General features: G+C 41.5%; 1 protein-coding gene across 3 annotated transcripts in view; it reads left to right on the forward strand.

Moving 5' to 3' along the window:
- Positions 1-2,745: 2,745 nt before the first annotated feature.
- ESRRG (estrogen related receptor gamma) overlaps positions 2,746-25,485 on the forward strand; it is a gene marked incomplete at its 5' end in the record, with an annotated part of 376,019 nt that continues 353,279 nt past the window's right edge. For all 3 annotated transcript variants that reach the window (XM_082305838.1, XM_082305837.1, XM_082305839.1), the window contains one exon: positions 2,746-2,843. In XM_082305838.1, coding sequence (XP_082161964.1) covers positions 2,746-2,843 — 98 coding nt within the window. The remainder of the gene's footprint in view (positions 2,844-25,485) is intronic.

Below are 25,485 nucleotides of genomic sequence, written 5' to 3' on the forward strand. Positions count from 1 at the left end.
TCCTTAGTAGCCAGGCTACTTTACCCCATCCTCTGAAGGTTGGAAACTGGACTTTGAATTGTTACTATGCTCCCTGCCATATACAACTCTGTGAAAACAAAATTCAATGAGAAAATCAGAAAGGAGAGGAAAGGGAAGACAGAGTGTTGCAGGTTGAGGTATAGCTGAGAAGACTGGGAGGAGAAAGATTTGGCAATTCCTATGTGTTCCGTGGCCGGGATCTGTGTATACTTTTACAAAAGAAGGGAGTTGAAGGAGCTGTGTCCCTGGATCTATATTAACCCAGCTGTGATGGATGGGACACGATTATAGAGGAGAGGTAAGGAGAAGTGGAGTCTAACCCGGAGTGGATGTCCTCCAGCCTTGACAAGTGCTGGTTGGGGTGTGTGGCGTAGGACTGCTGAGTACGAGAGGATTACTGCTCTCACGCTGCATTCGGGAGTCTCAGCCTTTCTGCGCAGACACTTGGGTATTTAGAGGCTCTTGAGGAGGAAACTTCATTCACTGAAATTCCTGCTTCCACAGGGATTTTTTTTTTACTTGTCTTAAATTAGTGTCTTGAGTTCCACCTGACAAAAAGAGCTTGTTTTACTCTGTGCTGAATTTCTATCAGAAAAAAACCTCTCCTGCCTTATTACAGTCAAAAGAGACCAGGTGGGCAAGGGTTGAGAGCGAGGTATGTGCAGCCTGGGCAGCAGGCTGGGCACTGGAGCACAGAGAGCAGGCGCTCCAAGGTCACGGCCCTTCTTACGGCACGGCTGGCAGCTGGACGCACAAGCTCAGGTTTTACTCCTTTATCTTTCTCCGACATGCAATCCCTGTCTCGCAGCTTGAGCAACAGAGGCACAGAAACTGTGCTTTTGCAACACGCATTAAATGCGATGGTGCCGGTTTAGGCACGGAAAGGTGAGGTGATGTGTTGGAGGTGACACAGCCAGGCAGAGAGCCCAGCCTCCTAGCCAGGATTTCGATTCCCTGCCTTGCACTCTCTCTCCAGGGAGAAGAGCAGGATTAATCCTGCTGGTGCCACCAGACGCTTTCATTTCTCTGATGTGACATGGTCCAGGGGTACGCAGGATCCTTCTCCCAAAGGAGAGAGGCAAATTTGGGTGGAGATGCATGTTGAATCAGTGTGCTATAAACGGTGCCTACCTTTTATAAAAATAATTTTTCATGTTTTACTAATCACATTTTGCTTGTTACTTCTGTTAATCGAAGGGAGGTGAGGACATGAACTATGAGTATCTCTGAAAATTGGGCCTTATACTTGTTTGTGCTTGTGAGCGAGTGCGCGTGCGTGTGCAACGTATGTACGCACACATGGATGTTGTGTATGCACAGGATCTCAATTATTTTGCTGTTTGAATCATAGAGCGTGCTGTCTCGATGTACTGTCAGTTTTGGTTTCTGCCCTTTGGAATAAAGTTCAAAATATTAGAGAAATAACACGCAATATACTAGTAGCTAGAATAGTCATAGCGCCTGAGGGGAAAAGAGGGTGGTGAATAATTGTCTTAAAAATGCCCGGGAAAGAAACCTTAACTGCTCCTAACCAAACTATGCAATGGTGCACTTTTAAAAGGGAGTCTTCTAAGTTTTGTTTCTGAGGTTTGCTGCTTATGCTGGAGAGAGAAGTCACGCTTTGACCGTGTGCAGGGGGAATGCATGGTCCCAGTTACTCATTGGAGAATCACCCTGGGCTAAATGGTGAAACAACTAAATCCGAATTAATTATTGATAATTCTTCAACATCAAACATGAGGATGTGTTTGGAGTATTGCTTCCCAGTTTAAGAGTTGAAATAGCGCTAGCAGCTGTATTATTTTTAAATGTTGCTTTTCTGGTCTTAGGAGTTTACTTGGACAGCAGTAGGAACCGCAGAAGCTGATGCAGGTTCTGCCCGTCCCTGGTTGGTTCTGGAGGCCCGAGGCAGGAGCTAAGGGGGCACCACCAGATATTTGGGAGTCACACTGGGACTTTGGTCAGCATACCAAACTTTGCTGAATTTGGGATGTTTTGCTCCACGGTTTTAGTCCAACAGGGACCATGCTAAAGGGCTCTAGATAAGAGATTAAATGAAAGAACCAGCCCCTTCCCACTCCCAAAATCTTTTGACTCTTACTCTGTATCAGAAAAAAAAGCGCTGGGAAGCGTGTGACTGATGCAAGGCAGGCTCGGGATGAATTTAGGATAAACAAGATGCCTATTGCACTTAATTTAGCAATTCTAAGGCAGAAAATGCTTTTGAGAAGCTAACAGCTCCTCATCTGCAAATGCCACAATCAAGACAAAGCAAAATATATTGTGGCGAATTCTGCAGTTCACAGTTGTGACACAGTCAAAACCTCCTATTACAGTGAGGGAGACTTCTGCTTGGATCACGACTGCCTAGGATGCAGGATTTCAGAGCGGCGTTAATAAAAATAATACAGTAAATATACGGTTTCCAAAGTCCTGCAGGACATGCAGCAAACGCCGGTGATTCGAACTGGGTAAGTTGTCAAAGGTTGCTTTGCTCTCCAGAGCCTGGCAGTAGCTCCACTGAAATGTGATGCCATTGGTTTTCAGCAAAGGTTTCTTTCTGCAGGGCTGCAAACAGAGATCAGCTGCTACTGTGTATACACAACTAGGGAGCAAATCAAGCAGCACATTTAAGCAGCCTTTTTAACCCTGAGACTTTCCAAGATTTCTTCTTCACGCAGGAAGTTTCCTTTATATTGTCAGCTGTAGCACTTTGCTCATGTAATGAGATCAGAGCTAGGATCACTGCTGCACAGTAGAAAGACTTCCTTAAGACATTTGTCCTTGAAACTGCACCAAACTCTTGGAAGAACCCAGAACCTGTAAGTATGTATGATATAGGCAACAATAGCACGGTGCAAAGCTGCAATCAACCATTATACGATATCCGATTAGCAGGGCAGGAGGGATTTTTTTTTTTTTTTTCGGATGTTATGTTACATTCATTTTCAATTTGTTCTAAGGAAACAAATCAATTCGGGCTTCTGATACAGTGACTTTGCAGTAGATGAGCTGGTAGTAATATGTTTGATTTAACTATTTGTTGCTCTCATGTAGCTTGTGGGACAATTATTGTAGCCATCAAACTATAGAGAACTTTTCTTATGTTTTTAGGCATTTTTAAAGGATTTGGGGGTCCATCTTGCAAATAAGTTTTTGCTTTGCTTTTTGATTTTGGCAACCCCACCCTACGCCAAACTATAAATAACAGGGCAAACGGAATTAGTGCGTATTGTTCTTAGGTAGCAATAAAATATATTTGTTTGCAGGCTTAATTTAGTCGTTAACAACGTTGCACTGTTTGGGGTGTTTTTTGTCTTAATTGAATTCTACTCAAGGCTGTCTATTTTCTGTTTTACTATCTTGTCTGTGTCTGTTTAAGTTACTTTGCCGGGACTGCAGTCTGGTTAAACCTGTATTTAAGCACTATTTATATTCCGAGCACATTTCTGGTAAAATAAGTGTTTGAGATTTTTTTGTTTTAAAGCCTTAAACAGTATAGTTTTATTAGCAGTGAGCGCCAGAGAAGGCACAACATGGATGAATGTCAGACATAGACCACATAACCTAAGTCTTCCGTGCACTAAGTCCGATCCGAACGTGTCCACTTTTCTGACTGCAACTAATAAAAGCCTTGAGCTCCCTTTCAATAAATTTTTCATATGCGACGATACTTCTGTTTATCAGATTAATTTCTCCCAGGTTAGCCTGATTGATAGCTGGATTGTGGTTTCTTAAGAGCTTTCTCCATGAAACCCCACTGAAGAGCTGCATTCCATTTAACCAGTGAATGTAAAAACTGGTAACCATGGATTCAGCCACCACTAACTGTCGAGAGCAATGACTTGTTGTAAACAATACAAATGAGCCAGGATAGCAGAAGCAACCAGACATGAAATGATTTTAATAGAAATTACGGTAAAGGTCATGTGATACTGTATCGGCTTGAATTCAGTGTTAAAGGGAAAGTATTTCAGTTTTTCAGGTTTGATTTAAATTGCACATCTCCACTGGCTTCACATTTGCGTAAGACCCCCAGACGGGAAAATGAAGCAGTTCTTTGGAAATGCCTCTGCTTAACTGCGTGTTGTGACTTAGGCCCTGATCCTGAAAATGTAGGAATACCTCTAATCAGTGGGATTATTCATGGACTTAAAATTTAGTGTTTGTAGGATTGAGGCCTTTCTAGGTAAGTTAGTAAGAAAAAAAATATCATATTCTAAGGAAATAATAACCTGTCACTAAAGATAAATCATAGAAATGCAAGTTTTAGTACTGCTGTGTGGTTTGGCTGGAGATTTTTCTTTGCTTGTTTCAATAACATGAAAACAAGTTATATTTATCCCTTCACTTTTAAATGTTATGACTTTAATTTCTCATCCACCATTCCTTAAATCCTCTTCCTAATTTATAGCCCCTCTTTTGGAGAACTGGTAAACCATAGTGTCAGCTATTATAATACGGCGTGATGATAGGCACATGCAGATCGCATGAGCAGTCGTGTGTCCTATCTCAGGAATTTCCATCCCTACAAAATCTTTGCTGACTCCCAGCTGTCACATGGCTGTCACTCACAAATTCTAACCATAACCAAATCCTCCTCCCTGGGCATGCGCTCACCAAACCTCTCTACGTACACGTAGACGCAGGCACCAATGTCCCTGCTTAAGCACTTTCTCTGCGTAAATGGGTCTCTCTCCCAAGCCTGCTGCATTCCACTAATGCTTCTCCCTTAATTTGTTCCTGGGTGCTACTTCCCTGCTGTGCCTCCGCTTTGTAAGGAGGAACCTGGAATGGGAACAGTGGTCAGTAAGACATGCAAACAAAAATAACTTTGCGCGTTATTTAATATAACAATTCAAATCAGCGTGAATCTAAATTCACAAATTTCATGGCCCCCTAAACCTCTCAAAAAAATTTAACCCTTAGTGTTCTGTAGGCAGCACTGTATACTGACTTACTGGTTTGTGTATTTACTTGTCGTAACATTTAAATTACTTGGAAAACTTAGATTATAAGAGTCCTAGACTGGAACTTTGGTTATTTCTATATTTCTAGGTTATTTCTATATTTCATAGATGTCACATACATCTATGTTGTTTTATCAGTAATTATGATTTATGTATTTTTCAACCAGAAGTATTTCAAACAATTTCTCATCAATCTGTTACAGCTGACCAGTCTCTGTCAAGCACAGGTTGCAACTAAAATGCATAGGTAGATACAGGACAAATCCTGCTTTCCCCATTCTTCTGAGCTGCCTTGCCAGACAGACGGGGCGATTGCTTGTGTGAGTTGGGAAGGTAAGATTTAGCTTATACATAGATTAACAGCAGGCAAAAATAGACTGACTTCTACTAAAAAGAAATACTTCTGAGAAGTAAAAGGAAAGCACTTAAACAGGAATATTTGGAAAAAAAAAAGCCAAACTGCAAAATATTTTCTGTTGCTTGTCTGTGTCAGTGTTAAGAGTGTATTGGGGTACTCCTGTAAATCAGACTGTAAGTATATTAACACTGTATCAAAAGGGAGGAGGTGACTGGACAGAAAAGATACCACTTTGACTTTGCGTACGTATCCTGGGATGAATCCAGAACTGAAAGTAAAATGCAGGTGAAAGCACAGTGAGACTCAAGACCAATATCCAAGTAAACTGGGGAAACTGCACTGGCCTCTTACCATGAGCTCATTACGAAGCATTCGTAATTCTTACACCCCTTGAAAACCAGGTGGGTGGATGTTTGAATTGTTGTCCCTGACAGAAGAAACCAAGTTTCAATCTGGAGAGGTAATGCAGTGTTCAGGAAGGAAGGAGTGCACCATGGTCCTAAGGACTTCACTGGCATGGGACAACAGGCAATTTTCTTTTGCTGAAAGTATCTTTGGCATCTTAACGATCTGTGACACATGTCTACTCTCCTGTATTTTGCATCAAATACTGATTTTGCAATGCAAAACTTGCAGGAGTTAGTGGGTGAGCTGCCAGAACTCCCGGCCCATCTGCAGACGGGAAGAACCGAGAGGCAAGTGCCCTTGTTTCTCTCCCAGGTTATAAAGTTCAGGTGCTTTTTGATGGGCAGCTGCAGACTTAGACCAGAATTCTCATGTGAAGCAGAGCTCTGTGAAGATGTATTTGAATCCCCAAAATGGAGACCTCAGTGTTTTACCCATAGAGAAATCTCAGTGTGTGCAGTAGGGCAAACATTGCAGTGCATACTTGGGGACCGGCAGAAATATTTACCATTAAAATAATTAGTAATAATTAATGATATCTCCCTTGTAAACACAGTAATATAGAATAATAACAAGAAGTTGTATTCTGTGATTGTAATTCTAATCTATTACTTTTATGCAAAGATCGCTTTTGTCAATTAGATATTTTTTGTATGTGAAAGTATCATATCGGCAGTCCTGTCAACTAAATTCAAGTGGTGTAAGTATAGGCACCTTTAAAAAAAAAAAAAAGGGCAGTCAATAGGGAGATACCAGGTGTAGGGAATATAGGGTAAACTGGTATCCACGTCTACTCACACTTTACTTCATGGTTGAGATAGCCAACAGCACTGCAGGTAAGTGAGGAATAAATCAGTAGCTTTTGTCAGGTGGACTCCTGGCTATTAGGAACTGGACTGAAACTACTTAATTTCATGGACCATGGCAAACTAGTTGGTCACTGAATGACAGAATATTGTTCTTTGAATTATTAACTCTATGTAAGCATTACAGTGTTTTATAAATTTCTGCTTCTTTCTAGTTTTACCTCTTAGCTGGTGTGGGTAAGTGAAGTTTTTTTGAGGACTCCTATAGTCATTTTGTCTTTTGAACATTTCCAAATGTAATTCTTCCCATGGGCTATTGAAGACCCATGATTTATGGGTTATAATGTTCTCCAGGTCAGCAAAACTGTCATGGGGTCTAAAGACAGGACTGTGATCTGTATCAGCTGCATTAACTTTCCATTAACTTTCCGTGACTAGAACGCGTCTTTGATTATTCTGCATTATTCCTTTGTACAAAATAAGGTCGTTCTCTGTGTATTTTAGTTTTAACAGAACCAGACTGTCACTGACCATCAGCTTTTGCATGCATAGACTCTCTCCTTCCTGGCAAGGCTTTAGGCCCAGATCCACAAAAGGATTAAATGCCTTAAGTGGGACTTAAGTGGGATTTAGGCATTGAAAGCCCTAACTGAGATCCTCAATATCCCCACTGAACTGCCACCTAACCTTAGAAGTTGCCTAACCTGTGTGAGTGCCTACGTTTTCAATATCCAGCTTTCCCAGGTGGCCAAAGATCTGCTTTGGATGTTCTCAAGCGCTTTCACCCTGACAAGGTTGAGCCTCTCTCTTCCCATCTTTCCCCCTACAACCCAGCAGACTTCAGAAAGCACGAGCTCCTCTTGCCAAACGGTGGCTTTCTGTGTGTGATGCGTCTCACTTTCTCCAGCTGTGTCCTTGAAGGAAAGGACCCTCCAGTATGTTTCTTTCAGGAGCAGCCTGGGAACTTTGAAAAAGATATAAAAACTAAGAAATTTGAGTATCACTGCTTAAACACATAGGTCCTAGAGAAGAAGTGGGACTTTGGACATGTGTGGCCTTGGTCGTCTCCTACTGGCAGTATTGGACTATTCTCTGCTCGGTGATGGCCGCTCGTGAATTTGCTGGCAGTGTCCAAGACACGGGGGTAACTAACAGGGCTGAGGGCTCCATCACACGGGCAGAGCACCTGAAAGTTGGGTAATGGGATGCAAAATTATTATTGCTCCTAGAGGTTTTCTTGGAGAATCCAGGCCCTGGTGTTATATTATAACCACAGTTTTGGGGGGAAGCACTCTGGGGGGGAAAAACTCTTTTCTGCAAGAAGTCATTTAGGGTTTCACCTGACTCTGTGATATATGGTGGATGTTTTGTTTTTTGAAAGCCAGACTTATTGGGGTGTTCCCCATGCATACCAAGGAATAATAATCACTTTCTTAGGGCTTCAGTCTCAGGAATTTCTGGAGCTGTGGCTGGATTGATAGCTGTCTCGCTTTGCGGAGGCCAAAGCAAATAATGTCTTGTTAGTAGCTGAGTAAGTGGTCCTGTGCCATCGCTTATTTCTCAGCTGTACTCGTGACATTTCGTGTGTTCTCAGCCATGTCTGTTGTTTGTTTAAATCCCGATCAGTTCCTTGATTTATCAGTTTCCTGTAGACTGTTGTTCGAATAGTCCCAAATGCTATCCTATTTCAAATAGATGCATCCTTATCAGCAAATAGCCTTTCATCAATAACTCTTTCACATAACTCTGCATATGTTCACTTTGACCTTCTATTTTTTTAAATATTGGATTTTTTTATGGGGGCAGTGTTTAGGAAATCTGTTAGAATTTCTCCTGAATCATTCCCTCTTTTTATGCAAAAGTTGTACAGGCATTTGCCTGTACCTTTTCTCCACATTAATAGATAAGAGCGTTTTTATTCCCCGCCCCCCCCCCCCCTTTTTTTTTTTCCTCTCCTGAAAGACAGAACTTTTTCTCGGGCAATTCCTAGTTTTTTAATTTGTCAAAGATAGCTAGACCGCATGCAACCTTAATATTATTTATTGCTGCTTTTGATTCATGTACCTGTGTACGATCCTGAAAACAACAATACAGAACGTAAAACATATTTGTATAGAGCTATAGCTTAGAAACTATACAAGCACAAAAAAAGAGATACTCTTTGAAAATTTAGAAACTGCAATCGTAAAAAGCCTATATACAGTGAATAAACTTAACATGTAATAACAAGTGCTGTGTGTGTTCCTTACAAAACCTAGTTGTGTTTATATTGAGGTAGCTAAAATTTGTAGGACTGTCTATGATAATGACTTCTTAATAACTGAGAGTATTATTCATGTATTTTTAAAACTGATGCAGGGAGATCTGTTATTTTAATGGAGAGTATATGTTATAAATTAACCTGTAACTTTCAGTCCACTAACTTTGTGTTTTCAGAATAGCATGCTTGAATTATTATACATTTATTTTGGTATTTTAATACATACAAACATTGGCTCCTAAGCACATCTTCCATAATTTCATTTGTACTTTTGAATTATTTGTCACATAATCTCACTGTGGCATTTCAAGGACAAACAGTTTCGTAAAATTTGTTAGGGGCAGTCTTGTGAGTCTCCCTGTCTTGGTGTTTTACCTCTTCTACTGCAGAAGATCTGCTCCTGGACTTCCATGAAGACACTAACATGTTATACAGAGTAATAAAACGGAGCACAAATTAGGTATAGCACAGCAAGGCTGTATAAAGAAACCCATTGCTGGCCAGTTGCAGGAGGGAGCTGGTTTGTGAGTGTTAAATCATCGTACATAATGAACGTATGACTATTGTGTGGAACCAATTTTAGGTATAGGAAGTTCAGCAAATATTGTGCCTTGGTGTTGCCAGATCGCTTGCGTGCTTGCTAAATCCTACATACAGCGCTTCCGTTTGCTGGGTTACTCATTGAGCTTTTAATAGTCAACTTAATTTTAGTTAAGGTTCAGTTTAGTAACTCTCGCAATTAGTGGAAAAATTGCCAGCATTCATCTGGTAAACCATATTACATACGATATGCACATGCACGGTACATGCAGAGGTAAAAGATAACAGATCGATTCTGATGGATCCCATCGTGACTAGCTTTTGAGGATAAATTACAGAACCTTTTAATTATTGGGGGTAACCTTGCAGAAAATTGAATCTTGAGTTTGCACGTAGGAGGAAGTTTGGTCTCCCTTGCTCACCATCGCTTCCCAATACCGACAGCGGCTCCGTGCGCTGGGGTCCCCGGCTGTCTGTCAGGCTGCGGGCTTCACGTCGGTGCCGGTGATATGCTGCTTCTGAGGTGGGCTTAGAGCCGTCGTAAAAGCGAGAGGCCTTATTTTCGGGGCAAGCTTCTGAGCCTCGTCCTGCTTGTTTGCTTTGTCTCTCTGAAAGCAGCTGGAGGTAAGTCTGCTGCCTGACTCTTTTAAGGCATTTTTATGGGTTGTTTTATGGGTACGGGTAAAGGACTACAGGTGAGATTTTTTTTTTTGCCCTCATATAAAATGGAGATATGACTTCAGCCAGCCAGATAGTGTCCTTATGAAATGAAATACTGGGGACAGTAACCGTAACTAAGGATTAACTTGGAAATAAAGGCAAAGGTGCAACAACGAAATGCAGCTAGAAGGTGTTTTTTTCTTTTTTGCCGAGTGAATAGATTAAAATGTATGTGTCTGGCTGACGTTGCTGGAAGATGAAGGCCCGTATGTTCCCACAGGACGGACACTACAAGGACAGTTAGAGCAGTGTCTTGCCCTGTCAACGGTGCTCATGTCTGAACTAGGATTTCTCAGATTCATATATACCCAAAACTCAGGGGTCACTGACAAAATAAGTAGAAATTGTATAATAGAAGAGGCACAAGGGCATATGCTGTCTTTATCATAATTGTGTCCCCTGCTCAGAAGTAAATGCCAGTTACTTCTGTGTGGAGTGAAATTCAGGAATGCATGTACCGATCCAGTCCATTGGGCTACAAGTAATTGTCTTGAAGCTGTCTTGTGTGTGCAGGGTCCTACCCTGGTTAGAAATACACTGATTTAAGCAAAGATAATAATATTTTTTTTGCCATAGAAACCTAATATAGAAAAGATGAGACTGGCACTAGGCCCCTGTTGATTTGGATGAAGAGCAGGCAGCGGAGAGCTCTGATTTATAGGAGGATGTAGGTAAGTGAGGATCTTTGCATATGAAATCATTCTCCAGCTGTAGGGAAAAGTGTACAGGATAAAGTCGTGGCTTCGCTGAGATCAGTGGGAATCAGTCTCAATATTGTTGTAGATTCTGTCTACTCCTGCGGTGCTCTTCTCAATGGTGACAGAAACCCCAGTACAGACTTCAGCAGAATCCTCGCCATCACATTAGGTTTGATCTTAACAGGAGAGCTATCGCTGGTAGTAATATTACGGAATAAAAAAATACTGCCAAAGACAAGGGTTTTAAAGCTTTCTATTTTATATTTTGACCCTGTTATTTTGAGTGATACCAGCATAGAAATTGAAATGTCTGCGGGGCTTTTTGCAAAGCAGGGCAAGAATGGTTTTTTCCCTAGTTTTTTTATAGGAAACTGAGGATCAGGATTTTGGATGCTAATCATAAGACACCTCAAAAGAGGAAAAATAGCAATACCTACCTTGTAGGAATATTTGTTTGGTTGCAAAGTATTTGAACTCCTTGACAGAAAGGAGCCCCAAGAAATTCCAGGCAGTTATTCCTCTGTGACAGAAGTCTGTATTTAGGCTTCTGTTACTCTCTGTTATTTATAACAAAACATTTGAACATCATTTCCAAGATGTTCAGCTATCAGAAACGATGTGATAATGAGGACAGAGTATAGGTCACGAGTGCCAATATGTGTGAAGAGATGGTGAGCTTAACCTACCAGGTGGAAGAAAGGTTAGTATAGCAACTGCACGAACTCTTCAAAGCATGCAGCTAGTTTGCTGTGCTAACTTAATTATCCCTGCTATAGATATGTTTGACAAACATATCTATAGCCCAGATACTGTTACTTCTCAGTGGGAAATAGCAGAAGGCTTCTGTCTGTATGCCAGTTGACCGAAGCCTTCCTTCTACTTCCTTGCATTACTCTTTTCAAGGACTTTCCCTGTCTCTTTGCTCATTTGATGACCAGAAACTTAGCCATTTCTTCTTAACGATGGAAGATACTGTAAGACGGGGAATGATGCAGCCTGATGGGATGGGTGTAAAATGATTTTTAAGCAAGTCTGATGAGGATTTAATCCTATTTTAATCAAATACTGCCTGAGCCAACCAAAACCAAGCTTTTTATCACTCCTGCTGAATCGACTGTTCTGGTGTCAGCACTATTTCTCAGCAGGCGTCTTGCGTCCTCCGTGTAATACTACAGGGTGTTTTTGAGCATCCCAGCGTTGTTGACTTTCCCCACAAACAGTGTGATCTGAAATGTAAAGAGGCAGGATTACCCCAGCACTCCCCATCGCACAGGAACGCAAGCCGGTGCCCTGTTCTTTGACACTGAAACGTGGCCTGCTGTTGGCAAGCTGCAGACTTTAATAGGCAAAGACCGTGGGGAACTTTTCAGCTTTTTGGTCTTTCTGCTTCTGTAAAGTCTGTTACACAGGGAGGTACAGTTTTTAAACGTGGTCATTTTTAATTCCAGTCCCTGGAGCCTGGCTGACATTGGGAGTGCGGAGGATGGGAGCGGGCTGAAAAGACAAGCTGCAAACACAGGATGTATACATACATTAACATGGAGCAAAGCAAACATAAACGAACTTAGGTGAACACAGAGGGGATCTGTTTTAGGGCCACTCTTAACGCCTGATTTAGATGGCCTGTGGTGAAAATCATTAGCTTAAAAAGATGCTATTGATGTCTCCTTTGAACTGAGTTTATGCAAACTCACCCATTAGCCAGCACTTCTAGCTGGAGAGAATGGAGATAAAATTTTGGTAGATTTTTTTTCCTTTTTGTTCTGAACAATACTGTTTTCATTGCAAACCGTAAAAAAAAAAATAGCTTTGACGTGTTCTTTTTCATACACAGTTTATATTAGCTACCTCCCTTGTTCAGAAGCCCATAGGCATCGATGTATGCTAAATACCATTTGTTCAACAAAGACTTAAAAATCAGAAATGTGGTTTCATAGCTGTAAATCTGGAATTCATCTGCTGTCTTTTGAGGTGTTACTGTGGATTCCCGCTTTTGTAGCAAGGATCAAAACTCGTTTGTTGACAGAGTAGTTTTCTGATTTGAGATTGCAGGTGAACATCAGGATGTTTTACTGACTCACTTTGCTCTCCGTACTGATTTTGACAGGTCATGCTGAAAGTAATGCTCTGAGCTTTCCAGATTTTTATTTGTTCCGTGTTGGCCATTTGAATTTTGTTATGAAACCCTACTTCTGTGATAATTTCTGCAAGCTTGTCTCTTTTGGAGGAAAGTATTGATTTTTCCCTATTTCTAGCAAACTCTTCATGGTTTTCTCTTTGTTTCCTCTATCATAATTTTTATTTTGTCGTGATGATCGTTAAACCTATTTTTTCCTTTATACATGGAAGAGAATGAAAGTTTTGAGAAAAGGCGTTTATAGTTTGATTAGTGTCTGCTTTCCTACTGGAACTGAAAGGAGGATTGCGACTTATGTGAAGTATTGCTTATACATGTAGTAGCTAGAGTAGCATAGGTGCATTGTGAGCTATAATTTTTGAACACAGAGTGAAACAAGGTATTAAAAGCAATAGAAAATTAAGAAAAAAATGTCCCTTTGATGCATGTATGCATTTTTCCATGTCAACTATAAGAGAAGTGTGCTCATACCTGGAGGTAATGATGTAGTCTAATGGAAAGAGCAAATGCCTGGGAGTCAGGGGGTGGGTTGCATTCTGGCTCTTCCCCAGTCTGCACACCTTTGTAAAATATTTCGAGATTTCTGGATGAAAAGCATTATAAAAGAGCTAAGTTTTATTTAAGCCTGCTTAGTTAGACAGTAGGCTTTAGTCTGTATTATTTTCTGGTTTGTGTGTTACATGAATAGAGCGTGAAACTTCTAGGAGACCCTTCCATTCTTGCACACTGGCTCTTTCATTTGGCCTCTCTTTTTCTGGCTTAATCACATGTTATTGGGTGGTAAAGCATGTAGCAGCTACTGGTGCAACAAGGAGGTGCATAAATAGCAACCATATTGCACCGTGAACAACAGCTAGTTTTTTGGACGCCCCTGGAAGAGCACTGACCCTCTCGGTGCGTTGCTGTAGGGAGATGACAGGTACCCGCTGTCCCACGATTGTCCATGTAGCTGGTACTTCTTTGGTGGTCTGTAACCTGCTCCCTACCCTGTTCTGCTAAAAGGCTACTCTGTCCTCTCTAAGCAGTGACAGGAGACTAATGGGTAGCTTTAGAGCCCCATCAATGACAGATCTGTATTTATGGCTTTATTAGTATATGTGCCACTTAAAAACATAAATAACCTCCAGGGCAGGACTTCCAAACTGCCACCATTACAGAAGGATCTTTCCCGCTGTGCAGTGCAATGGCTGCGGCAGACCCCTCCTCTGCTGGACTATGCGCAGAAGACCTGTATAGCAGTTCAAGCAGCACGTGCTGCCCAAATGCTTGTTTTGCCCTTTCCTCTGCATGAGGGCAGCAGGCTGGATTTCTCCATATCGGTATGTAATAGCTCACTTAGTTCAAGAAACGTGCAATGTAGCTGGAGAACCTTGCTCTAAAAAAAGTCTGTAACTGCAAGTGAAGGTTTCTAAAAGTGGATCACTAATCTGGAAAAATTGTATGTATTGTGTTAAAGGAAGTGTCTGAGCTGCAAATAGATGGATGTTGGGAAGAGTAGTCTGGGGAATTGTCACTATACGCCTGCCCCATGACCTTCGCTCAGCATCTGCTGTTTGCCACTGTCCTGAACAAGCCCATAAGTGTAAGTGGCCCTTTGGTTTCACCTGCTGTGGCTCTTCTAGATATAGCAGAACACAGATGACCGCGAATATGTGTGTGTATGCGTGTGGATAGCTGAGTGGACATTCGCTGGGGAATATATAGCAGCGGGGACATCAGCTACATCTCTTCATAATCCCTTTTCTGACAGTTTCTCTTAGAGTTAGGTTTTTTCTGGCAGTGTATGAAAATGCTGTTGACTACTTTGCGCTTGAGAGTCAAGCAAATTCAACAAGCTTACTTCTCTCTTGTTGCTCTTTGGGTGTCTTCTGTAGTGAGAAATTGAACTCCTGCAATTCTAGCCCTGTATTTGTAATTCAGTGTGTATGGTCACCAGAATGCCATGGGGTTTTTATTATTATTATTTTGTTTAATTTACTTCTTGGCTAGTCCACAGCTGTAAAAATAAGGCCAGGCTGTGACAAAAAGAGATGATCTAAAACTGATGTTAAATAAATAGTCTCCTATCGCATCGGAAATGGAGACTGGACCCTTGCAGTTTTAATGTCTCACAGAGGGGGGATGACAATTCCCTTCGGTGTGGAACGTGAATGTTGCCTTTGTGAATGGCAGAATATGATGTTATCCTGTGACACGGTGATTTCACCTGCTCGTTTTTAAGGGACTGTCCCACCTCTGAAGCCTAGGAACTTCTCTGAAATATTGTTTAGTTAATTCGAAAACATAATTGTCTCTAAAATATCCTTGTCTAGGGTTTCTACAAAGTCTATAGAGGCTTGATGCATGATGCATTTTTTTTTTTACCAAGCACCTGCTTTCTTTGCCTAGCTCAGTTATGCAGCAAGGTTGGTTTTACAGTACTAAAAAGTGAGCAATGTATTCCATATGCCACCAAGCTTTGTAAAGAATCCTGCTGATGACAATTTCACGGCTGCTGAGAAATAGGCCAAGCCTTCCCCATAAAGTGACAGTAAGGAAAAGAATATTTATTCCATTGGGATTGGCCATGCGTCCTCCCCAACTTCTTCCCTCTTGAAGGAAAATGCTAGCACTTCCGAACTATGTAACAACAGATGGTGGCAGAAACCAATTTCCACTGCAAAGCCATTTGGTCAGTAAGTATCAAAAAATGTTTTGGAATTGTGAAAATGAATTCTTGGCTGCTGGGCTACCAGCAGCCTACGAGGAATGAGACACGAAGCAACTGCTTAACAAACCCAAGAGCCTGCTTGGCCCTGAAAGAAATGGCTTTGATCAAACATTTTTGAAATTAAAACCTTTACATATGTAGGGTCTAGACTTCAGAAGTGTTCTGTGTATTATGGGTGTTATAAAAATCAGGTTCTTAATTTCTGGACACCAATTGCTTGACCAACTACCAAGAAAGCAGCCTTCAAAATATGCAGAATGACCTCCAGCTGAGACAAGCTTAATATAGCTCCTACTGGCCTAGTCAGGTGGAACCTTCCCTTTTGGCTCAGCCGATTTGCTGCCCACAGACCATGAAAGTCCCAGGGCTCTGGTAACATACAGGGACACAAAATTAATGCAGAAACAGCGCAGGCCGCTCTACTGATGGGTTATGCCTAGTAAGTTGTGTGCGTCTGTGAGCTGCTGGACACAGCAGGTTCCTTTGGTGATTTCTGTAGCTGACCAAACCTGCTTCTTCAGAGAGCCCTTTGAGAAATATAATGTGTATCTTTTTAGAAGTGCACCATAGATGTCTGTGCCATAACTCTCTGAAATAAACAGCAACATGTTTTTCCCTCCAGCATTTCTGTTGCAAGTCTTAGCTGCTCGTATAGCTCTGTACGTTGAAAATGGTTTGAGAGAACTTCCCATAGATGTGGGACATAAACGATACTTGCCGAGCCATCTTGTTTTATCTATTCTGCTAGAAATGTATACCAAATTATACGGTAATGTCATGTCATCAGAAACACAGAGCAGATGGAAGTATCTTTCCACATATTGACTCATGTTACTCTGATGAAAGGAATTTGTTTCTCTCCTTCTGTCAAGCCTGCTAGCCTCTGGCAAAGGATGCAACCCTCAGCGAGGAGAACTTTACCAATAATGTTCAAGTGACCATCTGATTTAAATATATTATCGTTGGCCGATATAGTTAGTCTGCATCAACAACTCTTTGGAGTAGCCAGTCCTATTTGTTATGTTTGTGTAAGGTAACTTAAACCAAGTAGTGTTGTTCCAGGTTGAGGAGACCTCAGGGAATTAACCCTTGAGGAAGCAGATATTCAGCTTTTATAAGGAAACCTTCAAGACGCCAATATTGGGCCCTTTGGAGACTAATTCTAATAAAGCAAGTGCCAGGTTTCTGACCAGTACTTTTATATAGAAAAGTGACACCCCCCGCAACACGGGTTGCAAGTGCTGCGTGTTAGCTACCAAAAACATGGTTTGCAAACTGCCAGTGAAATCCTGACAAATAACTATAGATGTGCTGTGAGCAACTGAAAAACAGATACCCTCCGTATTGCTGTTTATTGCGAGTGGTATTTGAGTTGATGAGAGTGCAGTTCTCGGATTGAAAACACGTGAAACTGAAGTCAAAAGGGAGTCAGTGTAATCATTAACTGACTCACCTTCTGGATGTGACAAGTAATGAACCAGTCTAAACTTGCCTGGAGCTTTCTTTGGGACAATACCCACAGGGGAAACCCTCTTACGCTCAAGTGAAGCGTTATCAAATGGGCCCTCTATTTTCCCCCAATGCCAGCTCTTTTCTGTCTTGTCTCTAACCACCTGAGGACATGTAACTGCTGATCTCAGCATCCCAGCCAGCATTTGCATGTCGGGGCTTGAGTACACGATAGTAAAATCCCCAACACAGCCTTTTTTTACAAAAATTGCGTATGCCCTTTGTTTGTTTCTTTTTTTTCTTACTAGCCTGCTCCCACAACCAGGGAAACGTTTTATCTGCCCGCGCTGGGATTTTCGCATTTGCAAACCTCTTTAACCAGCATTTGGCTCTTTCCACTTTCTTACTTTGATTTGGATGACTGCCTGAAGCACCTGCTAATGGCCTGAAGCACTGAAGCCGAAATGTGCAGTTTGTGTCCCACACGCGCTCAGACTGTTCCTTACCTGCCTTCTGGAGCACCTGCTACACGGTTTGGGCTTGAGAGCCCACTCTCTACCCGCTGACAGCAGCATTCCTCACAACACGGGCTCTCCTCAGCTTTGTCCTGCTCTCTCCCCTGCTCTCCATAGCCCGTACTTCAGCTTTGCCTTGGCCTTCAAGGTAACATCGATGTTGTCCTGCTTGTTCTAACGCTTGAGTGAAGAATGGTGTTTCCCGTTTCCCCCGGTTTATAGGAACAAGGGTGATGCAAAGGTAAATCAGTCGTTGTGGTCATCTTAAAGCCTGCACCATGGCATTCACGAGCAGACTTTTTAAAAAAGTTTTTATAGGGAAATTGTGAACCAGGGCAGCTTGCTGAAATTAGCCTGTAGATCAGTGGTGGTCAGAAGCCAAATGGCAATTTGGTGTTCAGGAAACGTAGGAAACAGCATTACCACTTTACAGAGAAGGACCAAAAGAAACCTGAGAGACCCGAGGAACGCTCCTCCCTTTGTCCTGCTGCCTTTTGAGGATCTCTTGTAGGGTTTCCTATGTGGTTGCTCCTGATGCCTAAACATAGGGAAGGCTGTTAGAATTAGCTCTATAGGCTGTGTTTCATGCATTGCCCTGGCAAGGGACAATCCTAATGGAGGCTTTCAGAGGTAACAGCTTCCAACAGGGAGTTTTCTTTCCATTCTGCCTTGGGAAGCATTACCTTTTCCCAGAGTCTTGGTCTGTGCTGAGAATATAATTTACATGGACCTTCCCTTTCCAAGAAGCATCTCCCTACGTGCCCGGGCTGCGGACTGGGGCTTGTCTGTACCAGCGACATCTGCTCTTGCAGAACTGGGCAGGGCAAGGGCTGATTTTTTTTCCTCCTCGCTTTCCTTTGGTTGCCTCAAAATAACCCTAATTAATTTTGTGGAGAGTTTAGTTTGCTCCCATGATGGGATTGCTCTTTGTGCGGATCTCTTGCATGCTATATTTAGGTATGGTTTTTGGAACACCATGTGACCCGAATCAGATAACTTCTGAACTACTCATCATGTCTTTGACACTGACTCCCTCCATGGCTTTGGGGCATTTTACGGTTGTTTTCTTACATACAGAATGAAAACAGATATAGTCATCTGCCTTGTAAAAGCTGCTGCCAGGGTTAACAAATATTTAAGACATTGGTTTAAGTTAAATTTCATTTTATTATTTCTACTGCAGTCATAGGTTTATTGTTTCTTAGACGTTTAACTTAAAGAAAATGATTCTTTACCGTCTTAAGTTTTTCTTAATGGATGACCCTGTTTCACCATTTTAAAAGAAAGAAACAAGTTTCTTCTGTGTTTGTAGATGAAAATAGGGCAGAGAGAAAAAACCTAAATGCCCTCATTTCCTGCCCCACACAAACTTTCTTCCTTTGTTTACTAGTTGGTCGATCCACGCAGATGAAAACCCCAAAACGTTGACCTGAACTGTTTCCCCTCGCGCTAGCTACATCCCTTTTCTTAACAGGGGAAGTTAAGTTATCTGCTTGTTTTTTCCCTGATTCTTCAAGTTACGCAGCCTGACTTGTATCCTGTCATCATCCGCTGCTCGAGGCCACTCAAGCCCTGGAGAAAGCCACGCTCCCTTTGGCTCCGCATCCAGCATGGCTGGGGTTTGGAGTCTGTCATCCATTTCAAGGCATCATCTCTTTGTTGCTCGTGTCTGTAGCTGCTGCTTTCTGTGTCTTGGCTACTTCTACAGGGAGCTGTGGTACTGGTATTTCTTTTGGCTTCACCTTTTTTTGCCCTGACTCCTTAAGGCCTTTTGATATGCAGCTGGATCAGTTTTTGGCCTTCAGTAGTTGGAAAGGAGCTTGGTTTGACCAGGTAGTTAGTCAGATAAAGAACAGGAGAAATTATGGGAATACTTTTCATCCTTTAGGAAGTAGTGGACAGAGAGGAAGAGAATCTTTCCTTATTGCAAGGCAAATTTATTAAGTCTAATTATAAATAGTAGCTCTTTTTTTTCCTTCTTTTTTTTTTTTTTTTAAGAAGTCCCTCAGAATTAAATCCTTTGCCCAAGTGTTTATTCTTTCCCTCCTACAATAGCGGTAAAAAGCAAACTAATACATATAAAAAGAATCAGCTTTGAGAAAAAGGCATATAATGAAATATCTGCCAAAGACTCTGCAATATGTGGCTGTCAGAGAAAAAAAAACATTCTTATATTTGAATCTCTGAAATGTAACTGCACCAGACTAGTTGGGGAAAATTTGTTTGAAGATGTATTACGTTCCACGATCAAATGGAAAAAATGGCACCTGTCATCATATTTAGAAAACAGCTGGGTAACATGGCCAAATGCCATAGTCTCTTTTCACATGGCCTTTATGCTGAAACCATCCAAGCTCCATTCTCAGCAACTGGAGAAACCCTGTGCCTTTAAATGGTTACAGAAACATCTACTTAGGGGCCAGCTCTTATTGCAGCAAAGCCTGCTTCTGATGCTTCTAATTAGCAGTTAATGGATTATACTTTACTTTTATAACCAACCCAGCAGGCACTCTTCTATAGTATTTTTCAGCTATTTTTGGTAGAAGATATATGCAGTTGCGCTGCTCTTCATTCTTTCATTTTGAGCATGCAGAAAATATTAGAAATAAATTGCTATCTGAGATTATTTTAGCACTCAAATGCTTAATTTAAGTCCGATTAAGCATTTCCTAAATGTATTTTCTTTTATCTAATATCTTAGAAAAACTGTGATGGGTTAATTGCCCTATCTGATCTAGACTTTGATGCAGAATCTCCTAAATACATACACGTTGTTAATTAAAATATTTATATACTCAGTGAAAAGCCTGTTTTTTTTAATTTGCAAACACAGCGCCAATATGTATTCATTTAGGAAAAAATGTTTTTCCAGCTGAACACAGTACAGGTGCATGCAGAAGCTTAGATGCTTCAGAAGTTAGATGGGCTTGTAGAAACTAACGATTTTTATACTTACTTTGAATGAAAAGAGCAATGAGATTAGCGGCATTAAAGATTTACAATGCTATATGTGTGTGTGTGTGCACGTATATATGTATATACACTATATATATATATAGTATATGTGTGTCAGAGTATGTATACAAACCTGTGCATGTGCACATGGATCTATGTTTAATAAAGAAATACATTTACATAGGTTTAATTGGAAGGTTATATTATTTCCCCCTCAGGGAATGAATTTTGGTGCCAGTTTCTAGCAGGAAACCTAGCTAGCTGACTGATACTGCCTTGGAGCCTGCTCTCTTCGCTCAGGCCACGCTTCCAGTAGGACAAGGTCTAACATTGGTTAGACTGGAACAGGAGGGGGAGCTCTCACTGCACCAGCCAGGAAAGGGGAGGATGAGGTACCCAAGCCAAGGAACAGAGGGGGAGCGACCAGGAGCTGCTGTCAGAAGCGGGCGAGATGCATCCTTGCTCTGCTCCCACTTACTGTGGTCCCTTCACCAAAGTGGAGAACTGGGTTTCTCCAGCCCTTACTCACGTCAGTAACAAAAAAAAAAAAGTTTGGCTCAAGTGATAAGCAATTCCAGGTTATATTCATGGCTTGCAGCAAAGGAAGCACCACTTGCAAGGCTCCCAGTTTGAAAACACGTTTGTAGTCTCATCCTGATGCAGCACCGCGCTTGCTGGCTACGAGATAGGCACTAAACTGGTAAGGTCGTGTTTGTTGAAGGCTGTGAGCGCCAAAATGCTGTCCAGAAAAAATGTAGAAACTGCTATGATTTTTACACAGTGAATACTAAAAAGAAAAGGAAAGGAAGAAAAAGGAAAGGATGGATAGTGGTTATTATGTGAACTAGCTCCCTCAGTGTGATGGGACAAGGGCAACTTACTTTCTGTCCTGGTTTTTGAGGATTTGGGTTTTCCCTCTGTCATATAGCATCCTGGTAGAGGAGGAGGCCGGCTGTGCAGGAGTCAAAGAGCTGTTGTTCCCCTGTCCCTCACAGCCCCTGGCTGTGCTGTAGGTGCGGAGCAGAGGGATGTCTGCTGAGCCGGGCCAGTCCCACCTCATTCCGGGAGCAGAGCCTCACCATTTAATCCATTTCCCATTCCAGCTTTCTCAGAACAGTACAGCAAGAGACTACCCCTTGCTTGAAGCGAGGCCAAAGTCAAGTCTCTCTGAAATTATTTCATGTTTGCTCACTTGTAATCAGCGGAAGCTCTTCTGACACGCTCAAATGTGCTGTTACATTTCCCTTAAGAAATAATGTGAAGATCAAGAGATTCCAGTATTAACCTCTCTTTTTTCCTAAAAAGAGAGCCTTCTCCCTTTGAGTCTGGTAAAAGCTCTGCTTTCTCCCAAAGCTTCCGCAGAGGTGAAGTCCATCATTTTGCCTGCACTATCTCATCATAGTGCTTTGTAAACTCAATTTGGGGTGTACAAGGACTGCAGGAATAGCCTCCCTCCAACCTTTGTCTGAGGTGCCAGTCAAAGTATGTGGCTTCTTAGACCTGTGTTTCTGACCTCCACACCAGAATGGTGAAAGCAAGACTGAGACACCACCAGTTCAGTGACAGCATCCTGAGATCTGGGATGGTTTTTGCCCTCCCCGGTTTCATCCCTCCACAGTTTGTGCCAGGGCAGGGTAAGCCAGGCTTTGCAATAGGTGAAGTTATCGGGGAGAACTTCAACCAGAAGAGTAAGGCTTCTTCATGCAGAGTTTGGTTTGAGTTCTCAGAAGGTCAGCGTGGGAAGTTCTCCATAAAAGCTGAACTTTGATGTTGGCAGCCAAGACAGATTCAGAAGTTTTGGGAACATTTTTTTTCTCCTCTTCTTTTTAATTATATGAAATGCAGGAGACCTGTTAATAGGATATTTTTAGATTGCACATTCAAATATACAGTATCATAGTGTGACAGCAAATTAAAATTCTTATCAAATCTCTTTTTTTTTTTTTTTTTTTTAAAGAAATGTACTGTAACTCAGTGGAAAGTTTGATGAAAAGCAGTATGCCGCTCTGCACAGAAATTCTGCTCTTGCGACTAAATTAAACATCACTGGTTGCTCTCATTTAGATGAACCCTTTTGGAAGTTCTTTTTTTAAAGCTAGCGGATTGGACTTCTAATTTTAACTCTTATGGTTTATAATTAGAAACATTTCCAAACTTGTTTACAAACACCTGCACTTGACAGTGTGTGTCTGCAATTTTAGAAGGACTCACTTGTCACTTCCAGTGGGGGCTGCGAGGGCATCTGAGTTCTTTGTGTTTGTACGGTTTGTTTCAGGACACTGGAACAAAAGTGCCTTTTTTAAAATAAGGTTACAAATGTGTGATGTTTTGTGAGGGGGTTGCATGCACCTAATCAGCAAATAGGTCTTATTGACTAGTTGTGGATTATTTCAAAGTGGGGATGATTGTTAGTGGTCATTTGGGACAAGACTCAAACTGGCACCCAAAGGAGAAATTCCAGGAACTAATTTTAGCAGTTTGGTCTCTCAATTGGAGAAGATGGTTTACAGGTTTTCTGTATTTATCTCTTCTTCAAACATGCTACTTTCTTGCCAGCTGTCCTTCAGAAGTTATTCAGAAAGGGTTTAAAATTACTTTTGAATAAATCATGGAGTTGTTTTTTCGTATGAAGTTAGAAGTAAGCTGCTGAATGTCCAGCGAACATACACGGTTCCCCTCGAGCTCGAGTGGGATGGGTGTGTTACACAACTCTGTATGCAAGTTGTTTGCAATAGGGCGACTATCATACTATGTTGCTCATTGGTCAAGTATATAATCACATTAGAGGTAATCAAAATACTTTATTAAAAAAAAATCCTTTGGCTCCTTATTATGCTCTTTACACCTGATTTTTTAGCTGCATCACATAGGTTAACAATGTTGTTTATCAATTTCTAGTATAATAGGAAAGATTATCCTTGCTAAAAATTGATGCTGTGTGTGGGAGGGTGGCAGGAAGAACCCTCCAAATAGGCTTCAAGGGTAAGGCTGAACCAGAGGTAGTCAAAGCAGACTTAAGCAGTAGTGGCATAAGGTGTCCTATTGATTGCTTTATGCTCTTGTTGTTACTAATTAGTATGAAAAACTCCGGTTAATTAGAGCAGCCTGTTTGGCCGTTGTGTCCTCTACTGGGAACCATGGTCAACCTTAGAGAAGCTTCAATATAGGTGAGGATAAGGAGGCCACGGAGCAAAATGTTTTTTTTTATTTTCTGCTGTTTTGTTGTCCAAAAAAGCGTGGACCTGGATCCAGATGAGGAATCCGTGTTAATGTCAAAGGATTGTGTCCTCAGAGGTGCTTACTCTCTATCAATTTCACTGAGAGTTGATACAAGTGGAATTAGGCACCTAAATACCTTTGTGTATGCATGTTCTTTGAAGTTAAACCTGTAGTCCCCAGCCTGTATCTTGTGCTTGACCCCTCTGCAGAACACACAGCATATACTCACTGGGGAGCTCTTCCAAAGCAATTGCTTATAAGTAAACAAACAGATAATTAAATAAAGCATTTGGAGTACAACGTACAGGTCTGAAGAATTAGTTTTTTCCATCTGTAAAACAGCTGTGCCTCGTAGCTGTATTTCTGAATCCCTTTGGGGCAACATGATTTTAACAAGAATTCACTTTCTATGGCAAACAGGCATTTTTTTTTTTTTTTAAATTTACTTTTTAAACAAGTAGCCTAGCCAAAATTATGATGTTACTTAGATAGTCCACAGCATAATACCTTAGCAAGTACAGCTGCAATTAATAAATTGTGTTGCAACCACATTAGGCTGTTACCACCTTTGAAAATAGCTTCAAACAGTTTACAAGCTCCAGTGTTGTCAGGGTCCCAGTTGATCTGAGTTAGAAATACCTGACATTTTAGAAATTGCTCATGATTCAAATATGACCATAGAAATTAGGCTCAAGTGGAATTTAATACCACTTCTCACTTAACTAGAAACTTCTATTTTATTGTGAATTGTATCTGGAGATAGCACTTTCCCAACTGAGGGGAATGTCGCTTCATGCCAGTGTTATCAGTTTTCCTCTATTTTTGTTTGCTTGTGTCAGCTCTATGCCCACTTTCCCAAGTGTTAATATGTAGAAATGTTTCCAAAAGGTTAGGGGAGGCTCAAAAGCAAGAACTATGCAAGTGTGGAAAGATCCACCTATTCAGCAGAGCCTCGAAAACATGCAAAAACCTCTTTGATGTCAGAAGTCTCAACTGACTGTGAAGTTAGAGACAAGCTTTCTCAGATGTACGTGATAAGAAAGGAAGACCACTATGGAATATTTGTGTAGTTATCTAACCTGCGTAAGCCTGACCGATTCTCTGGTGTGAATCTTTGGGTGAAGCGGAGTGTATGGTGTATGCGCAAAGCGATCCGTTCTCAGGATAATCTGCCTGGCTCCTGTAGGGAAAAACATGGAAAAATCTCTCTTTTGCTGCATTTAAAGGGACATTGTCTTCCTCAGAAAGTGGTAACTAGGATAAATGGAGGAGTCATGGAAAGAAGGGAAAAGGGCTTCAGAGTTCTGCTTTGGTTCTTTGCACAATAAATCTCAATTCAGGTAAAATTCTTACTCCTCACAAGGAATCCCACAGTATGATTGAACAGTTTGAGCCCGGGCATGCATGGTATACCAGCGTGATTTAAGAATTGAATTCATACCCAGGTAGCTGGGCACATGAAGGTATATCATATACCATGAGAGGTGAAGCACTGGGAGGCAATATCTGGTTGCGGTTAGATGGTTCAGCCATGGATGTAACGTGACTGCTTGTGTATTGCCAAAGGGAGTTAACGTAGGTTCCCAACCCATGATGTCCCAGCATTGAAGTTATGGCTGCATCCCCGCAGCTGAAACACATTGCAAATCCCTGAGATGCAGATCCTTTGCCTGCTTCTCCCATGGTACATAGCTATAAACCAGTTTTTAAAAGTCTATAAAC

The sequence above is a fragment of the Platalea leucorodia genome, assembly GCF_965183815.1.
Source record: "Platalea leucorodia genome assembly, chromosome: 3".
Lineage (NCBI taxonomy): Eukaryota > Metazoa > Chordata > Aves > Pelecaniformes > Threskiornithidae > Platalea > Platalea leucorodia.